General features: G+C 64.5%; 1 protein-coding gene across 1 annotated transcript; it reads left to right on the top strand.

Moving 5' to 3' along the window:
• Positions 1-1,835: 1,835 nt before the first annotated feature.
• On the top strand, positions 1,836-20,636 carry SLC6A18 (solute carrier family 6 member 18). The gene is given in 20 exon segments (XM_049708277.1): positions 1,836-2,912; positions 7,690-7,716; positions 7,719-7,784; positions 7,787-7,832; positions 8,858-8,941; positions 8,943-9,006; positions 9,527-9,694; positions 10,039-10,040; positions 11,721-11,829; positions 12,649-12,755; positions 13,390-13,533; positions 14,903-15,012; positions 15,015-15,058; positions 15,564-15,607; positions 15,655-15,853; positions 16,082-16,218; positions 17,348-17,373; positions 17,376-17,483; positions 17,486-17,512; positions 18,490-20,636. Coding segments are annotated over 20 exon segments (1,914 nt in total). The 5' UTR covers positions 1,836-2,752; the 3' UTR covers positions 18,732-20,636.
• The last annotated feature ends 303 nt before the right edge of the window (positions 20,637-20,939 follow it).

Raw genomic sequence — 20,939 nt, 5'->3', positions numbered from 1 at the left:
CGCATGCCTGCCCAGTGAGGCCAGCGGCCCGGGAGCAGCCTGGTGGTCCCCCCGCCCTGCCCGCACTCCCAGGGAGAGTCAGAGCTGCAGCGGGGGTGCGCCCGCTAGGCGTGTCCTGCTCACCTCGGCCCCTAGGAACATAATCTCGTTGCCCCCCCACGCCCCTGCTGTCACCGCCTAAGCTCGGGACTCCCGCGGTGAGGTCGGGGCCTTTACCTCGTGGCTAGGAGCGCCCTTCTCAAGGCCTGTCCAGAAGAGGCCAGTGAGCTTGCGAGAACCTGGCAGAGTCCTGTGGGGCCCCGCCCACCTGCTGGCTGCGAAGAGCCCCCGAGTCTTGGCCACATTCCGGCGTCGTGAAGGCTGACCCACTTAATCACTGCATCTGGCCGCCATGAACAGACGAATAGTTAATAAAACTCAGCTTGGGCAGTTTGGGGCAGAAAACCCCCCTTCGTGTTTTCTTGAGAGGACGGTAACTGCATGAACATTTAGCCAGGTGCTGGAAAAGACGAGTTACAGGGTAGCTAACTCAGCCTTGGCCACCGAGGTGGAGGACGGTGCACGCGTCCCGAGCAACGGCAGGGGAGCCACGAGGGCCCGGAGGACCGTCCACCCGGCGTCGCTCGGCGAAGGCTGGCGTCAGCTCCTCTCTCCCAGTCAGGGACGGGATGCGACACCCATTCTCAGGCCAGGTCACGTGGCACTTGGGTGTTTGTTTCCAAGAACTGGTCGCCTCCACTTTCCATGGAAAAATCTGGAAGTTTAAGTTAAACTGGACCTTCTGAGGATTCTCGGCGCAGGATGGGAGACCCGAGTGGGAGTGGGTCCCGGCGCCACGTCCCTCCCACTTGGAGACGCCCCGCCAGCTTCCGCAGGACCCCACCTCCCTGCTCCCCAGAGCGCTCCGACCCTCCTCTGGGACAGCTCTGCTGCGGACCCCCTGGACACACGCCCCTACCTCCCGCCCCGGGGCACGGAGGGGGACACGCTCGCAGGCGTGACCTGGCCGGGTTGGTCCGTCCGTCTCTCTGTGGCTTGGTGAGGGCTTCCTGCAGACTTCACATTTCGCAAATCGTTAGAAATCCGGGCTTTGTGGGCATCGCGCATCTGTCTGAATAAATCTCTCCCTTTCACGCTCTTGGCCTAAATGCTGTCTAAATGCAGAGGACGCACAAGCAGCGGAGCCCCAGCCTCGAGGGGACGGGGCCGGACGGCGCTTCTGCTGCGCCCACGGAGCCCCCATTACCCAAGGCGCCCGGTGGAGTGCAGGGGTGGGTGCGCCTTGACCTCAGGATATGGGAGCTGCCGGCTGGGTCACTGTGGGGGCACAGGGAAAAGAGGGAGCTGGAGGCGCGGAGGGGAAGGCCTGTGTGGGTCACTCGGGGCTGGGCCTGCCCTCCCCCTCCCATTTCCAGCCTCCCCTCCCCCTCCCCCCACTGCTTTCCACCTTCTCTGATTCTCCCTTTTCTCACTTTTCCCCATCCCAAAGGGGTGTCTAAAAATGTGTCCCCTGGGGCCTGTGTTTCCGGGACCCCCATGTTTGGCCTCGGCAGCCCGGCTGCAAGCCCGCCCTCCAGGAAACATGAGATTATGGATGTAGGGCCCGGGCCTGTCCTAGTGGAAGCGTCTGCTGGGTCGGGGCGAACGCGTCCAGGGGGCCCCAGTGGGAGTCTTAGGCTGAATCCGCCATGACAGCTCACTACCTCTCCAGCCCGCAGGCAGGAGGTGCTCCGAGGTAAGGCGAGGGCTCACGTGTCCCCCCAGCCTGGCCAAGCCCCCTCCCCTGCACCCTGGTGTCACCCTCCCCCCCCAGGGAGCCCCCTGAGGATCCAGGCCCCCACTCCCTCCACGACCCCTGTGGCTCATGGTGGGCTCACACCCAGCGTGCATTCCTGGGCACCGGGGTGCCAGTGGACGCAGAGGGGAGGGCTGATCTTCTGGAACTTACCTGGGCATCCTCAGAACAGGAGCACTGGGAGCCAGAGGGAAAGTTCACGTTCAGACAACCTGAGAAGTTTGGAAATCGCTTTGGAAGATAAATGCGGCTTAAAAATAAACGCGGCCCCAGGCCCGGCAGCCCTGCCCGGGCGCTGGCCCCACGCCCACACAGAGCCGCGTGGAGGTGTTCATCTCAGCTGCCGCTCACAGCCCCACCCGCCCAGTGCGCAGCGGACACGGAGCCCCATGGCCGCACTGCACCCCTCCCGGTGGGTCTCCAGAGACTGAGGCCAACCCCACGGTCACACGGTTTATACAGGGTGCCTGAGATGACGAATCTATAGCAACGCAGTGCAGATGCAGGCCGCCAGGAGTGCGGCCACACAGGGGACAGAGGGGCCCTCGGGGACGGACACGTCCGCTGTGGCGTTGGCGAGATGTTTGCAGGACGTCTCCACTGGGGGGCTGGGAGCGTGGGCACTTGGTACTGCTCCTCACGGCAACGTGCAAGTCTGCAATTATCTCACGAAGTTAATTAAAAGTAAAATTTTATAAAAACAACTAAAGGTGCCCCAGCCTTGGAATCCTTGAGGTTCTCGTGCTGGTGGTGGCAGCAGCTGTGGGCTGTTGGCGTCGGGCCGGAGCCAGCGGGGGGCAGGGGCACGTAGTTGTGGCGGGCGGGGGGTTGTTACCAATTAACCGGCTCCACTGGTTTTCCTTTAAATCATGAAAAATCACACCTGCAGGGGAGCCGGCTTGCGGCTTCCCATCCCCAGTGGAGGCCCCAGGCTGCGGCCAGGAGAAGGTGGTGGGCATGGCGGGCACCCTGGAGCCGGACCCACCTATGGAAGCTGGTGGGGATGAGCGGCCCAAGTGGGACAACAAGCTCCAGTGCCTCCTGAGCTGCGTCGGGTTTGCCGTGGGCCTGGGCAACCTCTGGAGGTCCCCGTACCTGTGCCAGACCTACGGGGGAGGTGAGCCGCGCACCCTCCACATCCGTCCCCACCCGCGGCCTCCAGGGTGTTAGGGACCTGCCGCCCCCGGGGGATTTGTCCCTCTGAGGCCCAGTGGCCTCAGGTTTGCGGCGCTGTTCACGAGGCTGCGCGTCTGGGCTTGCGGCGGTCAGGGCCCAGGCCCCCTCTGCAGGCGCTGCGGCCTTGCTGACAGCACCCCAGAGCGCGAGCGCAGGGCTTTGCTCGGGGTCCCAGCAGCGAAGCCCACGGGCTGGAGCCGGAGCGGCTCAGCTGGGCTGCTTCTCGCTCGAGGGCCTTCTCTCGGTGTCACGCTTGCTCTTGGGGACATGAGGCCACAGGCTGGCCGGACCACTGCCTTCGGGGGCGGACGCGGCCCGTTTTGTCCCCAGGTTCAGGGCGGGGGTTTTTCAGGCAGGCTCGTCCTCATGTGGGTTCTGAACTGAGGCTCCTCTGCCCCTGCGAGACCGGCTGTTCCCCAGCACCTTCCGACCTTCCCGCCTGAGTTGGTCTCTGGTGGGAAATTTGGGGAGTGTCTCTTTCAGGGCCCAGGAGCTGGTGACACTCACGCCCCGTCTTCTGGTCGCGGGGAGGCATCCTTGCCCTTCAGGGGTGGACAGCCAGCCCTCCTCGCGAGATGGGGGGCAGTGGACGGTGGGCAAGCAGACCTCACGTGAGCGCTGCCTGCCGGCTTCCTGGTCATAAGGACGCTGCGTCTTTATAAAGTCTTTGTTTCCTGATTGTGAGACGATACAGGGCATGCAGGAGAGTTTGAAAGTGCAGGTACCCCTGTAACAGCTGCCCCAGAGATGCCAGAGCTCCCGTGGTTTGGGGTCGGGCGGGCGCCTGGGCCCCGGGTCTGCTGGCCAGCGCCTCTCTGATGCGGGCCCCTCGGGAACTGCAGAGGCACAGGCGGCAGACCCGACCCGGGGCTCGCGGGGGCCTCTCGGCGCCCTTTGCGTCAGGTCAGGGCCTCGGCGACGCTCCGTACGCAGGGGATCTGACGTCTGCAAATGTTTCACTGCCCACAACCTTACTCGCTGTTCAGAGCTGCCGGAGCCGGGGGCCTGGGAAGCCCTTTCCTGCGAGGTCCGTCTCCCTGCGGTCCAGACAGTGAGGCCCTCGGGGCGGCCGTGCCCGCGGCCAGCCGCGCCCAGGGCTTTGAGACACTCCTGTCGCCTCTGTTTTCAGACGTGGAAGCTCTCGCTGCAGCGTCGTGAGATACTTAAGCTTCTCACGCTGCGAGAGGCCCTTGTCTCCTGCCCTGAGCACCTCTGCCGACTCCCAAGATGAGGGAGAGGCAAGAAGCAGACGGCGCCTCACCCTGACTTGCACAGACCCCCCACCCCAATGTTCTGCCCCCGCTCTGGAAGCATCAGGCAACGCTGGGACAGAACTGAGCAGAGCATCCAGACAGAGGTGGCCAGGGATCCTGTCACACAGATGCCACCCCGCAGCGAGCTGTGCTTTAAGTCAGACGACGGTAGAAGCCCAAAGGCCCGGCGGTGACTCCGGTCGCCGACCGCGGGCCTCCGGCTCGGGGTTCACCCCAGGGAGACACACAGACGGGGTCCCCCATCGAGAGGCTGCGATTTCTGCGCTGCCCTGTCCCGCCCGGACTTCCGCGTCCCTGGAGGTCTGCGGACTCTGGCACCGGAAGCGGCGCAGTTAAGTCGTGCGGGCTTTTAAGGAGCCCTGGCGTCCAGCAGTGATCCTCTCGGCTTGCGCTTCCTTCAGACGCCTTTGCCGTCACTCTTCTGCGTGAACCAGAGACACAGAGGCACGAGCCCGGGTGTCTGGCCTGGTGTCGACTGTCTAGGTGGGTTTGGGAAGCAGTCCCCCCAGCGACGCATCACCCCTCCACACACGCACACACACACAGCGTGTCACTCTCCTTTCTGTCCTCGTGTGATTCTCTCCGTAAAGATCTTGGGCAACCCGGGCTATTGGTGCTGTTCCAACCGGAACCTTCTTTTTCCCCACAGTTTCTTAGCGGATTGGCCTGGTGTGTGCTGCACCCAGCACCCCCGGGCTGGTGGAGCGCGGGGTGAGGGGGGGGCTCTCCGAGATCCACCAGCGGGCTGCCGTGCACAGCGGGCCCCCCCGACGGGGCTGCGTGCTCCACGTCACCAGCTCGTTGGTGCCCCTTCTGCTCTCAGGGCTGTGGCACAAAATGTGTGAGGTTTTCCCCACACCGACCGGGTCTCCGGTTCTCAGTGGACACCGACGGGGTGCCCCACGACCTCACCCCACCCTGACACCGCCTGACCCCACAGGCCAAGGGCTCACCCACAAGATGCCCCCCTCAGATGCCAATCTGGAGCAGCGGGTCCCCAGGTGACCCACAGCTTCTGTCCAACTTGGCTACAAATTCAAGGGGTCCCACAACCCCTCCTAAGGCTCAATAATTGGCTAGAATGGCCCCCAGGACTCAGGAAAACACTTAGGCTCACAGGTTACACAACTCAGAATCGCCACATGGAAGAGGCGTGAAGGGCGAGGCGCAGGGAGGGGCACGGAGACCCCGCCTCCGCAGGGGCCACCCTCCTGTGCCTTGAGTGTCACCCACCCAGAAGCCCCGCCGGGCAGGGTTTTCAGTGGGACCCCTGGCCACTGACTGGGGATTAACTCGGTCTCCCTGGTGGGCGTGGTCAGGGCCTCTAGCCACCGGCTCCATCCTCCAGGGGTTATACCTCATTGGCACGAGCCCAGGTAAGGTTAAAGGCTTCTCACGGACCGCAGATGCTGCTTCTCTCTCCCGTCACCCGCGAGATGCTGAGGGTCTTGGGAGCTCTGAGCTCCGAAATGCATCTCTTTTTGGGATGAGGACCAAATACGCTTGTCTTACTTCATCCCAGCATCACGGATCTTGTGGACCCTGCGCTGAGGTCCACCCGATGGTGGACCAACTCTCCTCCCTCCTTCAGATCTAGCAGAAATGAACTTACTGTGTGAGCTGAGGGAGGCAGGTGCCCACGCTGGACGTGGAGCCCTCTGCGCCCCGCCCCCAGCGCCCCAGCCTGGTTTGCGATCTGAGTTCCTGTCCCCATGGCAGTCCCGTTGGGGTTGAGAGGCATCGGATGCACAGGGTGGACGCTGCTCCCCACGTGGTCACAGAAATGCCTCTTGTTCCCTTCTCCCCCAGTGCGGCGACTCAGCCCCAGGAGAAACCCCCGCCCTCCCCGGATATTTCCTCTGGGTGGGCCCAGTCATGCTGACCTCAGTCACCCCTAAGGCCCCCTCCTGGGCCCGTCCGGCCGGGGTTTCCCCCTCAGAGCAGGGGGGAGGGGGAAGGGGGCCAAGGTCTGGTTAGCCCGGAGGCTGCAGCCCTTCCTAGACAGCGGGTCATGTACCTAGGACTCGGTCCCTGCCCGTGTGGCCATTCCACGTCAGTCCTCGCCACGCTGCAGCCGTGCGTCCCGAGGCCTAAGGGTGGCTGGGAGGCCCGCCTGCAGGAGACCCCACAGTGCAGCGTGGAGACGGGGCGGGCAGGGAGGAGGGGCCCTCCGTCTGTGCCCCGGGCCCTGGCCCTGTGACCGGCCCCTCCCCCCAGGGGCTCCCTGGGTGACCTGGGTTTTGTCCACACCCGTCTAGCTCCGAGTCCCAGCCCACAGATGCCCTCGCACCCCGGGGGCGTCCGGCGCCTCCACTGAGGCTGAGTCCCTCGAGTTTAACTTTCTCCTCTAATGCGGCTGCTACGCAGAAGACACTGATAAGCACTGTTTGCCCCAAGCGCTGGCCCTGGAGTCCTGTCAGAGGCCAACGTGGGCTGAGGGCTCCGTGGCCACCTGCTCCCTCCAGGGCCCCAGCTCAGCCTCCAGACACCGGATTGTGACACGCAAAGCCAGACGGAGGCTGTGCTGGTGGACGCGGGGCCTGCGGGGCGAGCAAGTGGCTCCTGGACGCTGAGTCCAGGCTTCCTGCAGACAACGTGGGGGGACGCAGCCGGCCGACCGCGTCGGCCAGGGGCTGACGCTGAGCCGCTCCGTGGGGTCACCTGGACCTGTGCGGGGGGGCGGGGGGCAGCTGCCGTCGGTCCTGGAGCATCGACGTGCCCACACATGCCGGTCTGAAGCGCGCGGCTGGCGGGGACCCGGAGGGAAGGGCCCTCAGGCGAGACGCCAACATCGCCGACTCCGTGCTGGGGAGTTAGTGGCCCTCCCGACAGCATGGGAGCATCCAGTGGGGAACCGGGGTCTCCCCAGCAGGCCTGGCAGGTCTGTGGGTTCGGGGAGGCCAGGCCCTGCCACCTCGCGGCACCCACTTTGTCCACGGGGGCTCGCGGCGCAGAAGGGCCGCCGCCATCTCTGCCTGCCCTTCCCTCGGGCTCCGGCATCGGTCAGTGCGTGCTCCGTCCTGGGGGCCTCAGCGACCTCTCCTGCCACCGCTGGGTCCACATCCCAGCGTCCGGACTGGGGTGAAGGGTTAAAGAGACAGGTTCCTGCGCCAACTCAGGGCGAAGCTTGGGAGACCGTCTGGGGTGTCTCCTACTCCGAGGCTCCACGTGAGCAGACCGGCTCCCCGACTCAGGAGCCCCGGAACCAGGGGTCACAGGGCCTCAGGGAGAACAACACAGCCTGTCCGTGGATGAAAACCACCAATAAAGCACCAGATGGTGGGGTGACACCAAGACATTTAAAACAATGGCAACCCCCTGACATGGGGGTCCCCTATCCTCCCCTCGGGCAGCCATGAGCGCTTCTCCCTCACCCGTGTCGTCCTCTGGCCCGAGGCCTGGCCGGGCAGACGGCGCCGCTGGCTGACCGCCGCCTCTTTTCAGACACCTTCCTCATCCCCTACCTCATCGCCCGGCCTTCGAGGGCAGCCGCTTCCACATCGAGCTCACCATTGGCCAGCGCCTGCGCAGGGGCAGCCTCAGGTGTGGATGGCCATCTCGCCCTACCTGGGCACCTCTCTGCTGGGGCAGCGGGGCGGGGGGCTGCATTTACGTGTGCCATGCGCGTTTCATGGGTGTTTGATCATCACTCCAGTGCATATCCAGTGGTTTTGAACCTGCAGACACGGGAGGTGCCCTGATGTAAGGACGCAGGGGCCTGGGCAGCGGCGTCCCTGTGGGAGGACTGGATGCCGGGTGTGGTGGCAGAGGCGGCGGGCCGGCCCCGGCGCAGCAGCAGGCTGTCCCGTATCGCCCAGCTCATGCGTGCAGAGTGCTGAGCCCGCCTATCCCCGAAGCTCAGGCGCCAGGGGAGACCAGGCGAGGGCAGACCCAGCTCCCCGCGTACCCTCGAGGTGGGCGCTGCACTAAGGGAAGCTCAGGCGCCAGGGGAGACCAGGCGAGGGCAGGCCCAGCTCCCCGTGTACCCTCGAGGCGGGTGCCACACTAAGGGATCCGAGCACCACCGTCCAGGCCCGTGACACACCTGGTGGCTGCAGGCCATCTGAAAGCCCCACCTGGAAGCAGCCTGAGGCTGGTGGAGAGCCAAACGCGGCCCAGCCCGGAGAGCACCACGTGGCCGGGAAGGTGACGGGTTGCCCGCGGGCGGACGCAGCCAGCTGCAGGCCAGCGGGCAGACAGTGGGAGCCCTTTGGGGCGATGTAGGGAGCAGAACTGTGGGATGTGCTTGAGGACGGTCTGCAACGGGGCAGCCAGGAGGGGGACGCTGACCGTGGCTGGAGCCCGCAGGGCTCAGCGGCTTCGTCACATCTGTCCTGGCCAGCACGCACTGCGACACGGTCCTGACCAGCACGCGCTGCGACACGGTCCTGGCCAGCGTGCACTGCGACACGGTCCTGGCCGGCGTGCGCTGCGACGCGGTCCTGGCCGGCACGCGCTGCGACGCGGTCCTGGCCGGCACGCGCTGCGACGCGGTCCTGGCCGGCACGCGCTGCGACGCGGTCCTGGCCGGCACGCGCTGCGACGCGGTCCTGTCCAGTGCGCGCTGCGACGCGGTCCTGGCCAGTGCGCGCTGCGACGCGGTCCTGGCCAGCATGCACTGCGACACGGTCCTGGCCAGCATGCACTGCGACACGGTCCTGGCATGGGTGCTGTGGTACCTCCCCAGCTCCTCCCAACCCGCTGCCCTGCAGTGCCTGCCCGCCGGACCTCAACCACACGGGCACTGCTCTCGGGGGGGAAGCCCAGCCTCGGCCGACACCTTGAGACTGGGTCTCGTTACCCCTGCTGTTGCCTGCTCGCTGCGGGACCCAGGGCCCCGGACGCCCTGTTCCTTCACTGAGGAGCACCCAGGCCCTCGCAGCTGCTCGTGTGCTCGGCGACAGCAGGGTGAGGCACAGGCGCTGCGCTCCCTGAACTAAGTCCTTAGGTGGAGACCCCAGCCAAGGGCGTCATCGGGGGACACCTCCCAGATGTGGGAAACAGTCATGGTTTTCAAGTTCGCTCGTAAAGCTGGGTTGATCTCTTTCCCTTCCTGCCTCTAGCTGATAGAAACTTGTGCTCGGCACGCGCTGGACAAGGCTGGCCCTGGGTGCTCAGGCCAAGGGGCTGGGCTGGGAGGCTCCCCGTGTCGGCCACAGAGGCCACTGGCAGTTAGCCTCCCTGCCCCTCACTCAGGGTGGCAGCGGTCCCGCCCGGTGTGCCCAGGTCATCTGCAGGCTATGGCCAGCCCATGACTGCACGGGCTGGCTACAGGCTGGAGTGCCGGGACAGCAGCGCTGTGAGCCTCTTCCGGTACCGGCAGACACTAAACGTCACGGCCGACACCAACGACAGTGGCTCTGTCCAGTGCTGGCTGCGGGTCTGCTTGACGGCCTCCTGGGCCATGGTGTACCTGTGCGTCATCAGAGGCACTGAGACCACTGGGAAGGTGAGAGCCCACACGCCACACCCCGCTCCCACCAGCCCCAGAGGACCCCTCCCCATTTCCACCATTGCTGGACTCTGGGGTTCAGAGGCTTGGCGAGGAGGGGCGCAACTTCAGCTCTGTCACGTGTCCCCGGAGAACTGAGGCCTTTGTCACCGCGAGGTGAAGCTCCTTAGCCTGGCGACCGTCGGCTCCAAGTGCACTGGGATGTTAGAGGAGCTGCCCCAGCCTTTGCTCCAAGTGCACTGGGATATTAGAGGAGCTGCCCCAGCCTTTGCTGACTAAGTCAACATAGTGCACTGTTTCCAATTTTTTTCTTTTCATCTCTCTGGGCCTTTTTGTTTGAGGTGTCATTCTTGTAGACAGCATATAGGTGGTCTTGTTTTTTATCCAGTCTGACAATCCCTGCCTTTTTTTTTTTTTTTAATTGGCTGCGTTGGGTCTTCGTTGCTGCGCGTGGGCTTTCTCTAGTTGCCGCGAGTGGGGGCTACTCTTCCTTGAGGTGCGTGGGCCTCTCATTGCGGGGGCTTCTCTCGTTGCAGAGCACGGGCTCTAGGTGCGCGGGCTTGAGTAGTTGTGGCGCACAGGCTCAGTAGTTGTGGCTCACGGGTTTAGTTGCTCCGCGGCATGTGGGATCTTCCCGGACCAGGGCTCGAACCCGTGTCCCCTGCATCGGCAGGCGGATTCTTAACCGCTGTGCCACCAGGGAAGCCCCCCTGCCTTTTTTATCTGGTTTGGTTTAGCTTGTCATCTCGTACTTCTTTCCTGCTTGTCCCCTCTGTTCTGTGCTCCTGTTTCACTCTTTTGCTGAGTATTTTTTGATCCCACTCTATGTGCTTTGCTCATTAGTAGCAACTTGGTGGTTGAATCAGGGGTTGTAGCATCATGGTCTGTCTCCAGGCAACGCTGTACCACTGCACAGAGGAAGCTCTCAGCGTCACCCTCCCTCCCCACAGTGCCCACACTGTTGTCGTACATTTGACTTGCAATGTGTTATAAGCAGCAAGTTCATTCTCAGCACTTTTTTTTTTTTTTTTTGGCTGCCCTGCACGGCTTGTGGGATCTTAGTTCCATGACCAAAGTGCCAAATCTAACCACTAGACCGCCAGGAAACTCCTGCATTCTCAGCATTTTTGTTTCAAACAGGATTATCTTTTAAAGAGACGTAGACAATGAGAAAAAACATATTGATAGCTACCTGGTCTCCACGCAATAAGGACCAGGGGAGCCGGAGCCTAAGCCCCCAAGCCTGCCTTTCAAACTGCACCCAGCACAGAGCTTCCCGCCCTCTCTTCCTTCGGGGCTTGGATAAGTCTAATATGTTATATGTCTGTCCTTTAAATGACTGTGACGAAATCCTGTGCATTTCTCAGGTCTCCCGATCCGTGATTACGGAGGTTTGCAGGTCCGAGTGTGCATGTGTGCCTGTGCTTTTTCTCAGTTACCACGTGAGGGTGATGGTTACTCTCCCGTGAGGGGCTCCAAGCTTGACGGGACTGGAAGTTTGGAAGCAGCCGTCAGTCGCAACAAGCCAGCCAGAGACCCCGAATAATCCTGCCCTGAAAGTCCCTGAAGATGCGCTGGGTAGTTCCCCAGTGTCTGCACTGGGGTCTGGGGGTCAGGAGGGAAGGGCGTCCACTCGCAGATGCCGTGTGTGCAGACCCCTCCTCAATGCTGAAAGAATTGGGGGCTGGTCCTTCTGCGGGAGAAGGTGTGGGCAGGTGTGTGGCCCCAGGGACCCTGAGAAGCGAGCTGGGGGCCTCAGCGTGGAAGGAAGAGGGGCCTGACTGTGGGCGAGGGGGAGTCCGCCCACCCTGGGGAGGCCATCGTCCTCCTCAGCGGCGTCCACGTATGGGCTTCAGGGGGGGCCCCAAACGCCGCAAGCTTGACTGGAGCGCACACCCCACCATCGCCTCCCGGATCCCACGGGTGACGTGGCAGTGGACCCAAGCATCTCGGTACACCCACCCCTCTCGAGGGTTCACGCGGAACAGACACACTGAGAAGACTGACAGCCGGCCTTTTTCAGGCAATTTTTCATGGCCTCGTTCCCACACCTGCTCCTCTCGGTTTTCCTCATCAGAGGACTCACCCTGCCTGGGGCAACCGAAGGACGGACCTACCTATTCGCGCCCGACGTAAGTGGGTCCCGAATCCAAGCCCCCAGGGGTCCGGGCTCTGGAAGCACGCGAGCCGGGGCCCCTGCCCAGCCCAGCTCGTCCCAACCCCTGGCTGTGGGAGCAGAGGTGTGGTCACAAGGAGGGGCAGCCTGGGATCCCAGGGGTCAGGTTTGGAGGGGAGGGAGCAGAGGAGGACTCGGTCTGGAACATGGGGACCGCTATGAAATGGGGGTTCGGGGGGAGGCTGGCTGGGGCCCCACACGTCCCACCCCTGGGGCCCTCATCTAGCAGTGCAGCCCCACCAGGCGAGGACCACTGGGCCATTCCAGTCTCCGGGGCCGCAGCATCCCCGGGACCGCAGGGGCTGCCCGGCTCACCCCGCAGCCTCCCAGGCAGAGCCCTGCCCGGGGGAGGGACAGGCCCCTGGTACGCAAGCAGGTGGAGGTTTGCCCGGTCTAGCAGCAGAAACCTCAGGCACTGTGTGCACGGGGGCCCCACCTGGCCCTCAAGTCCTCAGAACCCCGGGCCTGAGGGGAGCAGTACACACCCTGAGTCCGAGCTGCTCAGCCTTGACTCCCAGCCCGAGAGGGCGGTGCCCCTGGTGCTCAGGGCCACGCGTCTCGTGTGGCTGGAACCCGGGGGGCCATTACGCATCACGAACAGGCAGCCGGAGTTGGCCGTGTCAGCTGCTCCTCGCGTGCGGCCCCAAACTCTTCTTAGGGCCTGAGCAGGTGGCACTGCTCGTGGGAGAAGTCCCAGGGGCGCTGGGAACATTCCAGAACAGGAGGCACTGGGCCAGGGCAGCTTGTCTGATCTCGGGCCCCTATCTCCTTGCAGATGCAGGTCCTGCAGAGCCCCCGGGTGTGGCTGGATGCAGCCACCCAGATACTCTTTTCTCTGTCCCTGGCCTTCGGAGGACACATCACTTTTGCAAGTTACAACCCACCCAGGGAGGGCCGGGCTGGGGGCAGGGAGCCAGGCTTCAGAGAGACACACCACGCGCTTCTTTGCCGTGACCTGCTGCCGGGGACGGAGGGTGATCTGGTGTGAGCTTCTGAGAAGAACAGATTGTCAAGATCTGGTAATTACTGAGTCATCCCCCAAGGGCCGGGAGGTTGGGGCCCTCTGGGGCAGCTTCCAGCAAGTTCCGGAGCGGCTGCAGGCAGAGAACCTGGGTCATCAAACCCCGGAACAAGGCCATAACCGGGGGCTGCCTGTGTGTGACGCATGTGGCCATAAACGCAGAAATACTGCCTGTGTCCACCTCCTTGTTACTTAAAATAGACGCCAGGCCCACGCCCCTTTATGGACGGGCTGGCCCTGGCACCAGGCACGACCGCGGGCCAAAAGCCACTCGGCGCCGGCAGTGACGCGCTTAAACCTACCTCCAGGTGGCTGTCCGTGGGGACAGGCGGGGGGGGGGCAGGAGAGGGGGTGGGGACCACAGGGTGAGTGCGAGCCGGCCCCCCGGGAGGGTGTCGGCGGGGAGGGGTCGGAGCTGTCCTCAGAGCACAGCAGCGCACCGTGCTCCAGGTCGAGCACAGGCAGCCCCCGGGGGCCCTGATGACATGCGTGTCTGCCCAGGAACAACTGTAAGAGGGACGCGTTGACCATCGCCCTGGTCAACGGCATGACCTCCCTCTGTGCGCCCATTACTGTCTTCTCTGTCCTGGGGTTCAAGGCGGCCAGCGACCACGGGCGCTGACTGGATGGGGGAGCACGGTGCCCTCGGGCTCTGGGGCGAGGCGGCCCTGAGCTCAGCCCCCACGTGGGGATCCCCCAGATAACCTTCTGTTTCCCCAGAGCAGTGGGGTGGAGGGTCCACCCAGAACCTGGAATGGGACCTGACCCAGAAGCAGGGTCCTTGCAGAGATGTCTGGTTAAGGTGAGGTTGTCCTGGACAGGGTGGGTCCCCAATCCAATGGCTGGTGTCCTGATAAGAGACAGAAGGGGGACACACAGACATGGAGGAGAAGGCCGGGTGACCACAGAGGCAGAGGCTGGAGGGACGTGGCCACAAGCCCGGGGACACCTGGGCCCCAGGGGCTAGAAGAGGCAGGAAGGACCCTCTCCTGTAGCCTCCGGAGGGAGCGCGGCCCTGCCCACACCTTGATCTTGGACGACTGGCTGCAGAGCTGGGAAAGGATGAATCCCTGTTATTTTAAGACTCCCCAGGCTGACGTCGTTTGTCACAACAGCCCCGGGAGCTGACGCTGTTAGAATGCCCCCACCCTTGAAGTTACCACGTTAGATGGACGGCCTGGTGGCCTCCAGATATGGTTTAGCGGTTGGAGCCCGTCAGAGGGGCACAAGCCTGCCCGTTGGGCACTGCTGAACGTCCCCACGGCCCCGGACGGCCAGCGGAACGGTGGCCGTGTCAGCAGAGCGTGTGGGGACGCCTGTCCTGACCCTGCTCGGCTGTGCTGGGGGATGAAGGGCAGCCCCCAGGCGCTCTGGGCACTGCTGAGCAAGTGCGCCTCTTGGAATGTTCCAGAGAGGCTGCAGCGGCCACGCCCGAGCGGTGAGCAGCGTCACCCCCGCGGGACAGCAGCTCATCCCTGTCTCCTTGTTGCACCTGGGACACTGGACAGCACTTAAACAGCAACATCACTGACAAAAAGCACAAAAATGCGAAAACCGCGGCCGCAGCCAGCCTGGGAGAGGCTTGTCTACAGCTCCGCAGATGAGAGGGCAGAGCGTCCCGGGGGCCTGGCGGGAACGGGCGCGTCAGCCACTCTGGACACGTCCGCAAATGCCCTCGGGATGGTGTGGGGACTGGATGCCAGGTGACAAGTCCCTTCTAGCGAGCAGGAGAATTCGCAAACGTGGCAGCCCTGCGGAGTCTGAGCCTTGAGCCCTGAGACAGACGTGGAGGCACGAGGAGAGCTGCCCCCCCACAGCCCCACCGCAGCAGCTCTAGGAGCGCCACCCCCAGGGCCATCGGGCCCTTGAGTCGGGGAGGCAGGGAGCGGCAGGTCCATTTGTATCCGGGCCCCGAGGCTGCAGCCTCTGTCCCCCCGTGTGTGCACGAGGCCGGGCCTCCCAGGGCCCGCCCCTAGGGCATCTGCTCCCCCCACCGGCCACCCTGCAGAAACATCCGCTGCCTCGTCAACGCCTTCGATCTCCCCAACCAGAGCATCTCCAGGGAGGACTACGCGGCTGCCCTCGCGCACCTTGACTCCACCTGGCCCGAGCGGGTGGCGGGCTCCCCCTGGAGGCCTGCTGCCTGGAGGACTTCCTGGATAAGGTACCCCAGGGGCTGCGGCCAGGCTGCAGGTGGCTGCAGGCGTTGAGCCGGGGTCAGCAGTGAAGGGATCGGGGCTGACCCTGTGCCTTGCTTCTCTGAGCTCCTAGAAAACCCCACGGCCTAAATGCAGCAGGTCCGACGGTCCCTGCCCAGCAGTCGGGGATCCAGGCTGACCCGAGAGTGGGAGTTGTGGGTGCCCAGAGCCGAGGGAGAGGGGCCTGAGCGTAGCCACGGAGCCAGGCTGTGCCTGGAGGAGACACACACGGGGCCAGCTGATGCGGGACAGGGACAGCAGGCCGGGGGCAGTCGGGGGGCAGGACCTTGGGACAGTGGTCGGATGGGCTCCTGAGCCCAAGGCCCCCAGGCCCCACGGCGCCTGCTGCAGGGGGTTTAGGGGCACAGGCCCCCTTCCTTCAGAGGCGCACCTGTGGTTTGTTGTAAACAGCCCGATGCAGGAGGGGGCTGGTGCGCACGCGTGCCCCGGTGCGGATGCGCCGCGTTGCAGAGCGCCCCGGGCACAGGCCTGGCCTCCGTCGTCGTCACGCAGGCGCCCCCACGTGCCGGGCACAGGCCTGGCCTCCGTCGTCGTCACGCAGGCGCCCCCACGTGCCGGGGGCCCCCGTTTGGGCCGTGCTCTTCTCAGTGGGGCTGTTCAGCCTGGGCCTGACGTCCATGCTCAGGAACACGGAAAGCGTCGTCACACCACTCCTGGACTTGAAGGCCACGCCCAGATGGGTCCCCAAGGAGGCCCTCCCTGCAGGGCCTGTCCTCACTGCCCTGCTGCCTCTACCCTCTGTCCACTCTGCCCGATGTCCATGAGGGCTCGAGGGCCCTGACCCCGCAGCGCTGGCTCAGTGCCTCAAGGATCGTCACAGGGGAGCTGAGGGTCAGGGAGGGGACCCCGTCCCACACTGCCCACGGAGGTCACTCCATCCGAGCACGTCCTCCAGCTCCCTAGGTGCAGGGGGACATGCTGGGGGGAGTGGACAAGGGGAGACGCCTGAACATGGGCGCTGGGTCCAGGGCTGGCCCGCCTGCTTCACGCTGCGGGCGGGAAACTACTGGCTCGAGACCTTTGACCGCTACGTCGCTTCCCTGGACCTGAACCTCTTCGCGTTCTCCGAGGTGGCTGGTGTCATTTATGTTTATGGGATGAAACGGTGAGTCAGCTTCCAGGGGTCCCGCCCCTCTGCTCCAAGCGTCCCCAAGTACACACGTGTGGGCATCGGGCAGCCGGTCTCCTGGACAGCTGCGGGATGACACGGACCATCTGAGTTCCCTCCCCAAACAAACCCGTCCACAGATGCACCCCTGGGACCCACCCGCCGGGCTGTGGGGACGCTAGAGACAAAACGACCAGTCCCCAGCCATGCGGGGGGACTCCTAAAGTCCAAGGACAGGTGGACACCCAGGGTTCCAAGCCCCACTGTCCTGGAGGCCTCTGAGGAGGCCCCACACTGGTCCTGCCCATCCACACCTGGCCCGGGCCTGCGGCGCACCTGTCACTCACACCTGCACTCACATCTGTCTCCCTCATGGCCACTCACGCCTGGACTCACACCTGTCACCCTGACCGTAGCCCTGCCCAGATGACCCTGGACGTCGTGCCTCTAGGAGATCCCGAGAGACCCCAAATGCCAGGGCCTCCATGCTGCTCTGTGGGCACTGGGACAGCGGGCTTGTCCCCGGAGGGATGCTGCCCGCCTCGCGACACCGGAGTAAGAGGCAGTGGTCCGTGGTGATGAGGGGGGAGCAGTGAGGCCCTGGACTCAACGGGTTGTGGGTCTCACTCAGAAGGGGACCCTCAGGAGCCGTGAGGAGTGGCCTGGGGGGGAACAGGAAGGGGAGGGGCCCCAGGAGGGTGGGCTCCTGGGTGGCTGATACCTCCTCCTGGGTCTGCAGCGGCTGCTGCACATCCTGGGCTTCCGTCCCCATCCTGGGGGCCCGGGTCAGGTGCCGCCTTCCCTCCCACAGCGGGCCGGCAGAGGGTTCTCTACCCCTCACAGAGCCGGAGCTCCCCGCCCCCAGGGCCAAATCCACGGGTCCTGCCGTTCCCTGGGCCAGGCTGACCTGCCCCTCTGGCCTTCCCCACACATTGACCTGGGGTTGGGTCCTCATCAGGACCCCAGAAGTTTGCCTGGTCCGGGGGCCACTCAGGAAGATGTGGGGCAAAGGTCAGAGTGGAGGTGGGGCGGCCCCGTGGGCTCCATCTGTGTGGCAGGACAGAGGCTACTGGTCGAGCGGCTGGGGGATCTGAGCCCGTGGCAGGTCTGAGTGTCTCTGTGGCAGGTTCTGTGACGACATAGCATGGATGACCGTGCGCGGCCCGGCCTCTACTGGCAGGCGACCTGGAAGGCTGTCAGCCCCCTGCTGCTGCCGACCACCTTTGTGGCCTACATTGCCCTCTTGGCCAGCTCACCCCGGGCTGCGAGGCCTGGAACCCCCAACACGTAGGTCTCTGGGTGGGGGTCCGGGAGCACCGGGGCCACCTCAGACCCGGCCTGGCCCTTCCCTGGCACCTCCGGGGCCCAGGGGACCCTCACGGTGGACATTCGTGCCCTAAGGGCCACGTGGGCTGCTTGTGCTCTGAGACCCCAGATCCCCAGATCCCCGATGTCCCCGGGGGCAACGGTGCCGATTCCAGTGACCTTGGGCAAGGGCCTCCGTCGGTGGCGGGAGGACAGGAGCAGTTTCCAGACTCCGGTGACTTCGCAGGTGCCTGAAGCCCCTCCCACAGGGACGTGGCTTCAGGCCACACTTGCCCAGCGCCGCGGGATGGGCTCTGCAAACGCCCAGCCGGGCCGCAGACTAGAAACCACCGCCGAGCTGGTCAGAGCGTGAGCCGCGTGGGCCCGCCGACCTGCCGGCTGTCTGGTGGCTCCGAGCTGCCCCTCGCCTGGAGTGCTGAAGCAGCTGCTTTCAAACTCTCCCCAGAAAGGAGCTGCCCCTGAGGACCAGGACGAATGGCGCCACGTTTCTCAAAGAGCTTCTCGTGGCTGTTGTTGTCCTGTTCGCCACAGTGCCTCAGCTTGGGTGGCGGCACTGCCCCCCTTACGGGGGGAGCGCAGCGTCTGACGATGCCCAGCGGATCAGACCCGGCAGCCCCTAGGGGTGTGCGGAGTGGCTGCCTCCAGAACCCGACGCCCCAGATCCCAGGCCCGTCTCAGAGCCAAAACCCTACGAGAGGCTCCGCCAAGCCCCGGGGCTTCCGCTGCCCGAGTCCCCGCTGCCCCAGGGAGCGGGCCCCGGCCGTGGGCCTTTTCCATCCACCCACCCTGGGTGCTTCGTCTCGGGAAGAGATGGGACGAAGCTGCCCCACACAACTCAGCCCCTGTGGCCGAGCGTCCGCCTCGCTGCGTCCGGGAGTGGAGGTGGGGGGGACCTGCCCCCTGTCCGATGCCCACCTCGGGGCCTCGTGTCCTGCAGCACAGCTCCCCTCGGGCAGGAGCAGGCCTGCCCGGGCTGGGTGCGGGCCCCCTGCGCGCTCCTGTCCTCCCTGCCTGCACTGTGGGTCCCGCTGGCCCCGCTGCTCACCCGGCACAGACAGAAGCGGCAGCACAGGCGTCCGAAGCTGCACGGCGGTGGGGGGGGGGCGGCCGAGGGCGGGGCCGGGGTGGCAGGGGGGGGCCCTGCCTGTGCCGGAGCCCGACCACGCCAGCACACACCCGCCTGACCCGAGGCCCGCGGTTGTTGCTCCCGACACCGTCGCGCCCTCCAGACCAGCTCGCGGCACAGCCCAGCGCCGACACTGCAGTCCACGCGCTTCCCCAGATGGGGGACAGCCCGCCGTCTGCCTCCTGGGCCCTGCGGCGGGCCAGGCACTGTACCCGGCGACTCCACGGGCAAACAACTGGGGTGCCGACAGCCAGGCCAGCAGTAGGGGGGCATCTGGGAAGGCCCAGCCACACCCCACAGCCGAGGGGTCTCGTGCCACGCGAGCTTGGGAACCTGCAGGCAGGGCCGGTCTCCAAGGAAAAGCAGACTGCGTTCTCTGCCATGAGGCCCCGCCCCATAGAAGTCCCTTTCTTTACCTAGAGCTCTGGAGTCACGGGGAGGGTCTGGTGTGCTGCACGTGATGGGGAATCTCGGGGGTGTGGGTCCGTCTCGACCGATGTTCGGGCCACCCAATGCAGAGACTCGTCACAGAAGCACGGCCCATCCCGTTCTCAAAGGCCAGGGAGCTGCGGCGGGAAAGCCAGCAGCGAGGCCGCCTCTTCCCAGGCTTGGCTCAGAAGCCCTGCCTTTATTCTTAGAGACTTTCTCAGTCGAATGTGTCAGGAATGATCAAAAAGGCCGATTATCACGCAGGTTTCGACTGCCTCCAGGGGAAGGCCGTCCTCACTCACACCCGGTCCTTCCTCCAGACAAGACCTGCCCACTCTCGAGCCCATTCGCCTCCGCCCGCCCTCCTCCGACAGCCAGGGGTCGGCACTACGGCGCTGGGCACTGGATACACGGGCTTGCTTCCAGCCCCAGCCCCGCGGCCTCACTCAAGGAGACCGTGTGTGTCCTTGTATCCTGCTGGGAACACGTCCCGCTAAGCTCCAGTCCCAGGCGGGGCCAACGCTGTCCGTGGTCCTGAACCACCCCCAGCTGACAAGTGCCACGGTGTGGCCAGGCATGCGTGAGGGGGCCCTCCTCGCCCTCGGCAGCCCAGACCCCAGCAAACAGAAGCACGTGCACTACAGCCCACCTAAGAGGAGCTGAGTATTAATGCGGGGTTAACCCAAGAGTGCCCCCAGAGTGAGTCCTAAGCCGCACGGGGAGCCCGGGGCCCGCACGTTGCCCGCTCCGTGCCACACTCCGTGGCTCGTGGCCCCTTCCTCCATCAAAAAGCCAACACAGCCGCGAGTCTTCTCAGCCTCCCTCCTCCACGTTCAGGGACCCTGGGCTTCCAGTGGGTCCGCCCAGGGGATCCGGGATCACGTCCCGGCTTCAGGTTAGCTGATTAGCTACAAACTCCACCTGCACCTGTAATGCCCCTTTGCCACGTCCAGTGGCGTGGATCCGGGGTTAGGGTGGCGTCTTTGGGGGTCATTATTCTCCCGCCAGCGCCTGGGGGACTCTGAGCTGCCAGGTCTGGGAAGCCCTCTGCTCTACAGCGAGCTTCACAGCTGAGCGTCCCGTGGCTGGGCCAGCACACCCCAGGGCTATGGCGGTGAGGGGAGCAGCGCCGTGGGGCTGAGGGCCCCCGGGCATCGTCCGTGCCCTGCTTTCACTCCTGCCCCTCGTGCCTTTCACACCTTGGCTTCTCTGGCTGTGCACACATCTGGGGGCACGGGAGTCAGGGGCTCCTTCACCTGCAGTTCAGACCTAGGGAAGCCCAAGAAACTAGACGGTTTTTCTTTGCTTCTCAGAATTTTATTATTTTCATGTTTCACCCTGAGGAGACTCGGTAGTCTGCGTGGTGATTTAAAACAATAGATAAATCAGAGTGAGGTCTTACTCAGTTGCGCCTGACCAGAGCACACGCCCTTCCCAAGGGTTTTACGCTTTAGTAAAATACAAGCGACTCTGAGTAAAACTGGGACAAAATGCATGTAGTAGATAAGGTTCTAGAGGCATGCAGAAGGCAGAAAACAGCCATGACTGACCTGTTTCTGGAAATGCCAGAAACAGGTCCAGGGGTGCTGGGAGCCTGTGGTGGCCGGTGGCGGGTCAGTGGGGTGCAGCTGTGGGGTCCAGGTCACCTCCCCCTGCATGGGGAACTCTCTGCTTTGGGCAGCAGGTCAGTCCTTCCCAGCAGGGGCACCGCCAGGCCGGCAGCAGGTGGGTGGGGTCAGTCCCGCACTGATTATTTATGATGCGCTTGTGGACTTGGGTCCATCATAAACGCTCGGTCACTCGGACGCTGCAGCAGTGGCAGTGAACGGGCAACAGC

Source organism: Orcinus orca, chromosome 3 (genome assembly GCF_937001465.1).
Source record: "Orcinus orca chromosome 3, mOrcOrc1.1, whole genome shotgun sequence".
Classification (NCBI taxonomy): Eukaryota; Metazoa; Chordata; class Mammalia; order Artiodactyla; family Delphinidae; genus Orcinus; species Orcinus orca.
The sequence above is the reverse complement of the archived record's forward strand: the minus strand, read 5'-3'. Positions and strand labels throughout refer to the sequence as shown.